At 33.8% G+C, this 12,571-nt stretch overlaps 2 protein-coding genes across 2 annotated transcripts; one reads left to right on the plus strand and one right to left on the minus strand.

Annotated features, from left to right (window-relative positions):
• The first annotated feature begins 1,674 nt into the window (after positions 1-1,674).
• On the plus strand, positions 1,675-6,702 carry LOC107426596 (uncharacterized). The gene is made up of 3 exons (XM_016036822.4): positions 1,675-2,140; positions 2,397-2,815; positions 5,344-6,702. The coding sequence occupies exons 1-3, from the start codon at positions 2,047-2,049 to the stop codon at positions 6,502-6,504; spliced, it is 1,674 nt and encodes a 557-aa protein (XP_015892308.1). The 5' UTR covers positions 1,675-2,046; the 3' UTR covers positions 6,505-6,702.
• A 2,519-nt stretch (positions 6,703-9,221) lies between these two features.
• Positions 9,222-12,180, minus strand: LOC107426660 (uncharacterized). The gene is made up of 4 exons (XM_016036903.4): positions 11,186-12,180; positions 10,201-10,271; positions 9,712-10,099; positions 9,222-9,617 (listed from the first exon to the last, which is right to left on the minus strand). Exons 1-4 carry the CDS (start codon positions 11,294-11,296, stop codon positions 9,423-9,425), a joined length of 765 nt encoding a protein of 254 aa, XP_015892389.1. The 5' UTR covers positions 11,297-12,180; the 3' UTR covers positions 9,222-9,422.
• Positions 12,181-12,571: the final 391 nt, after the last annotated feature.

Consider the following 12,571-nt stretch of genomic DNA (forward strand, 5'->3'; position numbering starts at 1 on the left):
GCTCTAACTGTTGAACAGTCCCTATTTCTGGGTAGAACGGTGGGAGATGGGTGGGAATGAAAGTGAGCTCGAATGTGGCTTTCTGGCTAGAACGGTGGGAGATGGGTGGGAAAGGAAAGTAGATGTTCTGAAAACTGCTTAAGATGGGAGATGGTGTTAAGCGTCGTGGGAAAGGAAGGAAATGAGAGGGGGAAAAAAGAAAATCTCATCTAACCGTCCATTCTAATCAAACGATTAGGAAAAAAAAATATGCTTTTGGTCCGGATATATATAACACGGTCAGGACGTCTTGACCATAGCCCCTCTCTATACATATAAATATTATATAGATTAAGATGACTATCGGACAAGGATAGTTCACCCCAAACTCCATCCTAACTTGGTCTTGGGGTAGACAAATCTACCTCATCCTAGCCCAAACCCTAATTAGAATGCCTCCAACTCACCCCACTAGAGATGAGGCCTACAACTCGAAGGCAAATTGTGATTCTTGTTATTTTTCAATCATGCCTTAAAAGACAATTGGTGAAACTTCCCTTAATACATCTTTAGTATAAAAAGAAAATGAGCATCTTCAATTTGCACCCTTAAAACTACATAAAATAATATATATTTTTGGTAATATAAAAAAAATATTTGCAATAAGTATTTTTGAACAATCTAATAAAAATCTAATAGATTTCACACAAAAATTTACAATTCAAATCTCAAGCTGTAAAAAAAAATGGAAAGAAAAAACTACATGGATAAAAAACAAAAAAATTATAGTCTTGGAAATTTGATGTATTTAAATTTTTTTTATTTTGAATGAAAATCAAATAGGTCTTTTTTTTTTTTTTTGGTATAAAAAATACCTTTTTAATTTAAAAGATGGAAATTTGAATAGATACTTATTTACGTAAAAGAATATTTTTTAATTCAAAACGTATCCATTTAAATAAAAAAAAATACATTTACACTTAGAAAGATGTATTTTTTTCATTTACAGGATTTGTTAGGGTGTTTTTTTTTAATAAAAATGGATACTATTTTAATTTAAAAAAGATACCTATTCAATATGTGAAATTGCGTGAATAGGTATATGTGAAATTGTGTGAATTTTTTTATTTATTTAATAGGTACCTATTAATTTAAAAATGTACTTTTTCTAAATAAAAAGGTATTTATGGAAATGTATGTTTATACCAATAAATACAAACTCTTAAGGTAATTCATTCATCCAATTTTGGACATTTATGATATAGAGAAGAAAGGGTTAACCTATGTAAGGTGAAAGAGTCTGAAGCATGTTTTTGATTTGTTGAATTTTATAAATTGGAGTAATACTTCTACAAGATTGAATTTGTTGTATCATGAAAGATATATCCATTTTAAGGTAATTGTATCGAATACAAACCTTGATTTATTTCAATTTTTTTTTCTTTTTTTTTATATATAGATATATAGTGGTATTGTTTGGAGATTTTTAAAGTTATAATTTTATATGAATATTTGTGTAGATATTTATAGTTATAAGTATATTATAAATATTTTATTTTGATTCTTACTATTGCACTATTATTACACCTATTTTTACAACATACAGCACCATTAATTTTTCTTTTATCAAAACAAAAAAATAATAATAATAATAATAATAATAATAATAATTGAGATGGGAATAAATTGAAACAGTTGTAATGCTGATCATCAACTTCCCATCCTGTGATAGATTTCCACCATAGGAATAGAGGACTCATCCTCTTGTGGGTCAAACCGCTTCATTAGGGCTTCAATTTCTGAATCAGGAGGGTTGTCTGTTGTGTCCAGGTACGTTGTTTGGGACCAATCTCGACTCGAGAGTGGAGAGTACGCTTAATCGTGCGCGCCACTTCTACGCGCACCCAAATCGTATGAAACATACAAATTCATATTGTAAATTTCAAAATTATAAAACCACTTACAGTGACACCGCAAATACTCCCTCCTATAAAACCGGAACCCTAAAAATTCAAAACCCTAATAACTATTCGAATTATTCCGTCTCCGTGCTTCTGAAAAACTTCCATGGAATTCAAATTCCGAGCTGTGGATGATCGTCCGATTTCGTATATTCTACCTTCTTCCGGGTTTCGCCACTCCTCTACTCAAGTACCTGGTGGTCAGTTTCTCTCTATCCTAAATGATTCTGTTTGGCGTCTGAGAAAACTAAATGAAATTGAAGTTTACTATTTTTATGCCCTTTATTCTGTTTTGAATTTATAAAAAAAAAAAAAAAATGAAACGAAAAAGAAAATCTTTTTAAAAACACTTAGCGCGACTGAATAAAATTGCTTAATCGTTTACTAAAATGAATATATTTATCTAAACCTTGTCCTTTTGTTTTGATTTCAAATTTTCATGACTTCAAATTCCAGTTGGTTTTCCGAGCATGGATTTTCCAATCAACCATGACCCAATGAGAAACCCAATGAGAAACCACATTGATTATTGGGAAGCGATCGTGCGCGAGCGCGAGAAGGAGCGGATCAGGGAGGAGATACTCGCGACCGAAATAGCCAAGCGGAGAGTGCTGGAGGCCGAGGTGCGTCGGGAACTCGCGGTGTTGGAGCGAGAGATGGCTATACGGAGAGGCGGTCCTGAAGGATTGTCTTTGGAGGAGCGATGGGTGTCGAGGAGATTTGATGGCCCCAGGCTGCCCCCGTCTCATCCGTTGGATGACCCCTTGCCATTTCATTCTCGTTCCACCGCATGCGATATGTTCCCGTTGCCTCGGCACCCAGACGCCATCTCTCCCGATTTGAAGCCCTCGTCGGATGATAAATTGATAGTTCTGGTAACTTCCCTCTTGAATTTTGATTGCTCATTTATTTGTCACTGAATTTGCACCTTTGTATATTTGCTTGGTCCTTTGTCGTATGTTGTGGTAGTTCTTCAATTGGTGGATCGACGGCACCTTGAAAGTCATTCCTAAAGGGCAAGGGCATCAGTTATTGGTTTAGTGGATTGTTTTTCATTGATCACACTCCACAATGATAAATACGCTATGATCGTTGTAGTGAATTTGCTGTGATCTAGGCAGGGAACAATCTGACTGATGACACTTTTGATCCTTTGGAATTAGATTTTTCATCGGTGGATTCACTTGGAGAAGGCCACCCTGTACATTTAGCAGCCCCTTGTACTGTATTTTGTTGGTTTTATTCTACTGCCACTCTCACTATAGTTTTCTCCATACATTTCACACTTTGAAAAACAATAATTAGTTTTTAGTTTAGCATATAAAGCTGGCTTTGAATTTCTGTCCAACTTGAAATTCATTTTATTCTATTTCCTTAAGAAACATTTCAAGCCATTATGCACAGCTAAAACTTTTAACCAAGTCTATAATTTACAAAGAGTAAGAAGGGTGCTGTCCCTTGCCATATACTTAGATCTTGATTTGGTAATAACTCTGAAACTTCATATTATATGAATATTGAAATTCAAGGATTAAATTTTTGAAAATGAAATTTATAGGATTCTCTTAAGAAGGATTTAGATGTATTATTCATATTATTGTCGTTAAACTTGAAGGATTCGTATTGCATGTCACTTGATTTTGACAATTATGATAGTGATGATTGTTGAATGCCATAATTGTTGAAGTCGATGATTGACAAACTGAATCAGAGAACTTTAAGTTTGACAAGGATGGTTTGAATGTTAGTTTTGAGTCCTTTCTGATATAATTTCTATTCTAATATTAAAGATTAAGCTTTTACACATAACACTGTTAAGCATTACAATTTCATTGATTTAGTTTGGTACCTTGGACTGGTCAATTGGGTTGGGTTTGTATACCATCATCAATTAGACATGAGGAAAATACAAGTTGTGGGTTATTGTTCTTTTAAACAATTTCTCTTCTATGCAGTCGGTTGCTAGTACCATTTTTATATTATATGGTTCACTTAGATACACAGTTTAGAACAAGACCCCTTGTTGCCCAACCTCAGTACCCCTATATAGAACAATGAAGTGAAGGTTGTTAATAGATGGTTAATCAATGATGTTATACAAATTATATTATTTATACTTCATTGATACCTATTCTTTGTGAAAGCCAACAGGTGTGCCTTGACATAAGTGTGAATAGTGAACTGCTTTGGAGTTAATGTGTGCTAAAGTAAGATTTCGCTGCCTGAAATGATGTCACATTTGCAGTTACAGCAAGTCAGTATGTGTAGTTGTAGAATTTATATGTTTAATCTGATGTCACCAACTACCTTTGACGTTATTACACATTGGTATAAATGCAGAACATCGACCCTCTTAGACCCCCCATTTGGATTGTGTTAAAGTTAGTGGGAATTTGAGATTCCTTGGGAAAGTAAATTTTTCTGGTGTTTGGGACATTTTAAAAAGTGGGAAAATGTATGCCCATGGAAATCAAATTCTCAGGAAACATGGAAAATAATGGAAAGGGTGTCATTCTGACACTCCTCGGAAAACGTGCTTTTTAATGTTTCATTAAAGATGAATTTATCCTCAATTTTAAAGCACAATAAATTAATTACTTGTATGTCCTAAATTTTTCGTTACTAACCAAAAGCTAACAAAATAAACTCCCACAAAACTAGTTCTTAGGAAAATGATTCTCGGAATTAGTTTCCTTCAAAATTTACAAACTTCCCAAAGGGGGGCCTTTGTCAAGATTTTTTTTAGGACGATGAAACATCTTGGCCTCTGATTTAAGATGTGCACTTTGTGAAAGTGGAAGCAATTGCCTTCTTACCTTGGCTTTACATAAAAAATTAATTAATTTTTGAAAACGTGTGTACCTTCTCACTCTTTGTGCCCTAGCTTTTGGAGAAATTGGAAGTGGAATATAGATGAAAAAGGCAATAGCCTAGTGTTAAGTTTTTTTTTTTTTTTTTTTTTTGGGGGTGCAAAATTTTGGGATTGCATTTTTCTATCTTAATTTGAAATAAGGCAATTGTAATGGGTGAGAAAAATAGAAAATGAAGATAGCTTTCTTCAAGTTTTTTGTTGGAAAATTTGTAATTTTTGATTCTACTTGTTTAAAGTACCTTGTTTTGTGCCATGGCATTGCCTATATTATTCGTCGACCAATTGTTATATTATTATGCAGTAGTTAAATCTGAGATCAGCTAATGGTAATACTTAAGATGCTGCACTTCGTGTTGCACTTATGTGATATATATAGATATATTTTTTTATTAGCTCTGCTTTTACTCAATGCTTACAAAACCAGATGATGGAATTTATCTTCGATATTGCTATAGAGGCTTTCACCACTGATCAGGTGGTTATAATACATCACATCCCTGTTATATACTGTGCATAAGTATTCTGTTGCAGGCTAAGCCCAAGTCAAATCTGTCTGGAGCAAAGAGGAAGGCTATGGCACCAGCTGTTGTGCCATTTAGTCTGAAGAAACCTAAGGAGGAGTGGAGTTGTGCCTTATGCCAGTTTAGTGCAATAAGTCAAAGAAAGTTGAATGAACACCTTGAAGGAGCGAAGCACAAGGCATTGGAAGAAGAACTTAGAGCTCGGAGGAAGCGTAAGAACCCTAAAAATTCACCATTGTTGAAGAAAATGACATGGAAGCGTTATAAGCTTACAGAGTCCAATGATGCTGGAAATTCAATACTGGGTGCTTATGTGGAACAGAAATCGCTTAAACACTATGAAACATGGAATGGTTCTGCAAAGAAAAGTCGGTGCATAAAGGATATGAAGTTTAAAAGGGAGGAGCTGCTAATGCAGAAATTCAAACATGCAGAAAATACAAATAAGATGAATGGGGCAGAAATAGTGCAGAAAGTGGAGAAAACAGCAGAACTCAAGAACAAGAATGATTTCAAGTTTTGGTGCGAATTGTGTCAGGTTGGTGCCTACAGTGAAACAGTGATGAAGGATCATAAGAAGGGCAAGAAGCACATGGAATCACTCCAACACAATGAAACATGGAATGGTTCAGAAAAAGAAGATGACACAAAAGACATAGAGTTTAAAAGCGAAGAGCAGCCTGCGCAGAAATTCCAAAGTTCAGAAAATTTGAATGAGGTTAATGGGGCAGAATTGGTGAAGGGAGAAGAGAAACCAGCAGAACCTAAGGACAAGAAGAATTTTAGGTTCTGGTGTGAGATATGTCAGGTTGGCGCCAACTGTGTCATAAAGATGGAGGAACATAAGAACGGGAAGAGGCACATGGCAAAGCTTAAACTTAAGGTTAGACCAAATGGTTCGGAAAGGAAAAAAGAGAATACAAAAGATGTACTACAAGAGTCAAAATCTAAAATTAAGAAGCAGCAAATGCAGAAATGCCAAAATTCAAAAAAGTTGAATGAGAAAAATGCGGCGGAAACGGTGCAGGGAGTAGAGAAAAAGGCACAACACAAGGATTTTAAGTTTTGGTGTGAGATATGCGAGGTCGGTGCTTACTGTCCGGTAGTGATGAAGGATCATAAAGGAGGGAAGAAGCACTTTCGTAGGGTTGAGGAAGTTAAAACAAAATGATGCAGTCTCCATTCACCTTCCCATATGCTCCATTACAGGGCACACAGGAACAGCCGGAACCAGGACTGCCCCATTAAGGGGACCAAAACAAATTGTCGTATTTTATATTTTGCTTATTTGTTTGAAAAAATTTCATTATGTATTTTCCGTAGGATGATTACATAAAGTAGTTTGAAATATTTTCATCATTTATCCTTCTGTTTTGACTTTTCCCTGCTGATTTTATTTATTTATTTTTTCAATTTTTTTTAACAGAGAAAAAATAATCTGATCTTAAATTTAACGTGAAAACGGCAAAAGTATCCATTTAATTAAAACACAATATTTACAAAACCAAACTCCATTAGTTTTTTAAAAACTTTGCTACTAAACAGTCACTGTTGTTTAGATTTATCGTTCTTATGTTGAAATGATAAAATCTACCCCAAGACAGGAATCTGACCCAAAATCTTTTCTCCTTTCTCTCTTTGAAGTATCTGAGGGAAAAATAGAACCACAACTGTAAGGGAAACATAAGAATTCTCAATCTTGGAGTTCTCTGCGTTTCATTTTTCAAGCATTTATTCTATTCAACAATTATGTCAAAAGGAATTTTTTCTTTTTTTTGGTTAAGATTTCTAATCATGGTCTTTCGTTTGTATTAACTTTTTTAATTTAAAAATTAACTTCAAAATTATTTTTTCTGTTTCTGTCTTTGTATCTTTCAATCCGTATGTAGTTTTTCATTCTTTTTTTCAGAAAAAAATGGATCTTAATTTGGTTCCACCAGTTTATGTTATATCAATTCAATATAGCTAAGGGTTGCCAACAATATGGTGTTGAGTTGATAACATACTGCAACACTGCTAGCTTTACTTGGCTAAAAATTTTAGATTCGAGTTAAAGTAGCTTTTATTGGGAGAAAAGATACTTATTAATACTTTGATTTTCGAACGGAAATTAAGCCTATACTGAATCGGATATCAAAATTAGACTTTTAGAGTATTTTAATTTGCAGATTTTATTTCAACAAAGATTATAATCTAATAATCAAATTTGTAGTTTAGGTATAAATATTATTAGAAAGGAGATTCTATGCAGGAGGAAAAAAGAAATTACAAAAACCATTTTAGATTTGCTGCTGAAAAAGCTGAATTAATTTTTACGTTTACATTATTCATTTTATTTATTTTTTGGATAAAAAATAATGCTTCGTTTTACACTGATTTTACATGAATTTCCGACCAAGAATATTTATTTAAGCTAAAACATTTATTTTTATATCACCGAACATTGTTTAAACAATGTTCAATAAACTTCAAAATGAACAATGCTAAGATGTTCAATGAATATCAATTGAATATTATAGATATGTTTGGCTACGCCAAAATCGAATATACTTTTTTTAAGCCAAAAAAAGCAAAAAATTCGAATATACTTTTAACATTTAAAATTTTTTTTTTTCCAATTCAATATATATATATATATATATATATATACAAACACACACACTTATATTTAATCATTTTAAATATAAATATATTTAATGGAGGATATTTAAAATTTTTCCTATCTTAGACACATGCTCCAGTATTTTATTTTATTTTTCAATAAATATTTTAAGGTTGAAAGATTTTTGTCGATTAAACATTTTAAGATTATAAATATATTCGCCTATATATTCTTTGTTTATGTCATGAAAAGATAAATCGTATTTTGATACCAAAATATGTTAAAGCGCTGCTGACTTTGGTTAACAATATGAAAATTAATAATACTAAAATTATTAAAGTATTTATCAAACCTATTTACTAAAAAATATGACGGATAATATGTCAAACAATTAATTAGTTTAATTTTTTCAATTCGTTTAATAATATAAAAGTTTATTATTCATTATTTACATTATATAAAAACATATTATTTAATAAACATTTTAGAGCATTATTGTATCAAAAATAAATAAATAAAAACTGTTGGTTGACGTGTGCCTAACATTTTTATTTTTATATCATTCAGCTAAATTATACTGAACAATTAAGCAATATTTGATAACTGTGCAAATAAAACTTAAAAGAATATGTGCATGGAAACTATAGGAATTTTATGCAAAAGTGTAGTGTAAAAGGGAAATTGGTCGTGTAAAAAGGAACCAAAAAAAAAAATACAAAAATACAAAAATACTTCAGTCTCGCCACCCATCTTGCGTGGTGGAGACCACCAAGACCCCTCGTTATCGCCATTCTCTTTGCTAACGTCGGCTACATTGAAGTCAATAAGTCTGACTTGGGCCTCTTGGAAGAAAGTCCTTCTAAGACCAAGTCCTTCACTTTGCCTTGTGCTTAGCATGAAAGAAAAGCCAATTCTACCAAATTACAAGTATTTCCAACTACAGCCAAAGAAACCAACAACAAAATCCTATTTTCTGACTTCCGTGAAAGAAACATTTGTCGTTGATAACCATTAAACCAAACAAAAAAGAAAAACATAAACCAGAAGTGCCTTTTAGTACATTAAATTGAACATTACCTCCCTGGAAGTCGTCTAAGCCGGCCAATTATGAGGAAACAGAAACTAAACAACGAAAAAGAAACAAACTCTGGAATATCTCACAACCACCCCTCACAATGATTGAAAGATTCCAGAAATGGTTTCTAGTTTACTTCAGCAGATAATAATTGTAGAAACAAAAACTACAAGCTCAACAAAAGTATAATTTAGAACAGAAATCAGATTCCTGAGCATCAATTCCACCACTTCCATCTATATATATATTCACTATCATATAACCATTTTCACTTTACAAAGGTAAGAAACAGATAGGACCAAAAGAAAGCTAGAAAAGAAAAGATATGGCAGTTAACAATAACATGTAGGCAAGGCAAAGTTTCTAAACCTGCCAAAATATAACGTCTAGAATGGTAATTTTGGAAGACAAATCAAACCCTTAAAGCCACTTGATCTTGCCAAGTGATCTTCCTTTTCCCAGCTCGACTGGGGCCATTACCGATGTTCCTACAAAGCAGTAACTTCATATCATTGTGCTGCTCGTCATTACCACCTCGAAGTAAGCTTTTCATTGAATCCTCCCTTCCCAACGGCTCACAGTTAGCCTGCAATTCTTCCTCCTCTCTCTGTTACACGTTGAAACCAAAGGAAACCTTAGATTACCTTAAAAAAAAATAATGCCACTCAAGGAGTCAAAAGCTTATTGTAAATAATAGTTACCGAAATCTGGTTCAAGTCAAAAGCTGGAATATTTTTTCTCTTAGTAACTTCCTTCCCACTGTGAAATCTCTCCTGCTGATTCAAATCGAAAACTGGTTTCGAACTCTGCAAAGCGGTTTCCATTCCACCGAAAGTCCTCATCTTGTGGTGCAAGTCCAATATTGGGACAGACTTTTCCAAGGTGGCTTCCATTCTATTTCTTTCCCTTTGGTTTAACTCTAACACTGGTACAGGGTAACGTGGAGCTCCCTTTTTAATGTAATTCTTAGCCTTTGTAGTGTTAACACTTCGGATTTCATAATTTTGTAATTGTGTGATATCTTTATTTGGCTGGCGGGGCTTCATAGATTGATTGTCAATCAAGTATTTGTATCTCCGCTTCAAAAACCTGCATTTGAGAGATGAATATGGCCCAAGTCATGAACTTTTGTCAAAATTCTACTGTAAATGAATACCAATCCAAAGATGTTAAAAACTGCTAGATCAAACCTGACTTCAGCCAAAAGGGTCAACTTCTTCTGATTCATTAACGTCATTTTTTGCTTCATGACCTCTGTTTCCTGTAAACCAACATCTTTAACTGCATAAGATTATCTCCTATTATAGCTTGAGATAATTTATAAAAGCCCTAAAATTTATTTTCACGATCGATTATTTGCATTAAAATTGGAATTAGCAGACCATACAAAGTCGAAGAAGCAAAAACACCAAAACAACAAAGAGGCTACTGAAAAGTTGAACCCTACTAAACCAAATATTACCAAAATTTTGGATATTTACCAACAAGCTTAAATATTTGAGTTTTAAAAAGGATCAGCCTTTTTCTTTTCAAATGGGTTAATAAAAATCATAATCAAAGAGATTCACCGAACCACAAAGGAGCAAATATAAGGGGGGAAAAAACAGGTAAAAGGTCCTCTAATAGCAGGCCCCAAGCAAATGAAAAGTTGATGAGACGGTGAATACTATAATCAAGCTTAAAAAATAAAAAATAAAAAAGAAGATAAAAGCAAAAATCTCCCTCCCACTCAACAAGAAAGATCGACAGCATAAGATTAACCCCAATTCAGATAAGTTAGCTAAGGTGTCGTTTACTTTAGACACCAAAAGAACATACATAATTTTGTTATTTTAAAGTTTTCCTCCATCATCAAACATAGGATAAGAAGCTTATAGAAAAGGAAATTGGAAGGCGATTAAGAAAACAAAAACAAGAAAATTAAGATCTAATTCTAGTCCAGCCAAGATCTCCAACTTCTCTGAAAGCAAAAACCGGGTCTACATAAGATCAAAAACATTAATTCTCGTGATTTTTCGCAAATTTAATAGGCTTCCAACAACCCTAAGAAAACCAAATCCAGGGAGACAAGAAACTATAAACAAAACCCAACAAAAAACAAATACAAAGAACCAGATCCCAAAAAAACCCATAAAAGATAATTGAAAACCTTGAAAACCCATAAAGGCTTTTTACCTTCTCCAACTCTTCATAGTCTTGCATAAGACTTTGAAGCTTGAACCTGTTTCTCGTGTCCTCGAACACAAGAGAAGGCTCCATAGCAACAACCCCTTTCATCTTCTTCATCGTATGAAAGAGAAACAGAAAAACCCACAACAGGAAAACCAAAAATTACAGAGAGGGAGAAAGAGACACAAGGAAAAACAGGAAACAAAAAGGAGAGAGAGGCGGGCAAGAAAATAATAAAAGAGGGTATAGAGAGAAATGATAGGGACAAAGAGAGAAAGAAAGAAGAAAGAAAGAGAAAGAGAGAGAGAGAGAGAGAGAGAGAGAGAGAAGGGCAGGGGGGAGAAGGTTCTTGCTTTCCTGTTTTCTCTGTGAAACTCTGACCAAGCCAACAAAAACCCAAAAAAGCCCACATAGCTCGGTGAAAAATAATGTTCTTTTGAGAGACAGTGATGAAGATGGGATTTTTTGGGGGGTTGCAGAAGGGCATTTCTGGCATGATGTTTTTATGAGAGAGAGAGTGAGTGAAAGAGGGTTCGTGAGGTGGGTTTGGTTGGAGGACATTTGAAGACATCTATCTCCTCTTTCCCATTCTTTCTTTCTTTCTTTCTTTTTTGTTTTTCTTCTTACATAAATTTTGGTCCAGCTGGGCCATTGATGAGAGAGAGAGAGAGAGAGAGAGTGAGTTTGGTGGTGTGGACTCTTCTTTGTTTTTGATGGGGAATGAGAGGCGTGCGTGGAACTTCTATGTTTCTTCTTGGATGTGTGTTTTTTCTCTGATGTGAGAGAAAGGAAGAGAAAATTTGTTTTAGAGTGAGAAAGAAAGAAAAGAAAAAAAAATGGATCGAGATGAGAAGCTGAAAAAATAATAATAATAAAAAGTAATAAATACTAATAATAATAATAATGATAAAGCAGAAGATAAAATTTTGGGAAGGTGCTGTTTTCTTTCTGTTGTGCTGTTGCGGTTGTTGTTGTTGTTGTTGGTGGTGTTGGTTCTGGTGGTGTTGTTGGTAGTACCTTATTTTTAGGCTTTGGCTTTGGCTTTTTGGGATTGTATTGGGTTTTGGGGGGTTTGTTTTTTGAGTCCTCTCTGTGATGGTGGTGTTTAACAAATAGGAAGAGATGCTTTTCATCTCCAGTATTGTTATACCTGGTCAATTTTCTATGTATTTACAATTATACCCTTTTTTAAAGCTTTTCTTTGTTGCCAAGGAATTCTTCTCTCTCTTCCTCTTCTCCCTCCCCCTTTCTGTTTTTACCCCCTACAAAGCTTTTTTCCAAGCTGTCGCCTGTAGCAGATAAAAAAAGAAGAACACCCAATTCGGCTTCAAGCCAAAAAAAAAAAAAAAATGACAACCCAAACAACCTCGTTTCTGCAAAATTTTGGTTTTT

This window comes from Ziziphus jujuba, chromosome 1 (genome assembly GCF_031755915.1).
Source record: "Ziziphus jujuba cultivar Dongzao chromosome 1, ASM3175591v1".
In the NCBI taxonomy this organism is placed as follows: Eukaryota; Viridiplantae; Streptophyta; class Magnoliopsida; order Rosales; family Rhamnaceae; genus Ziziphus; species Ziziphus jujuba.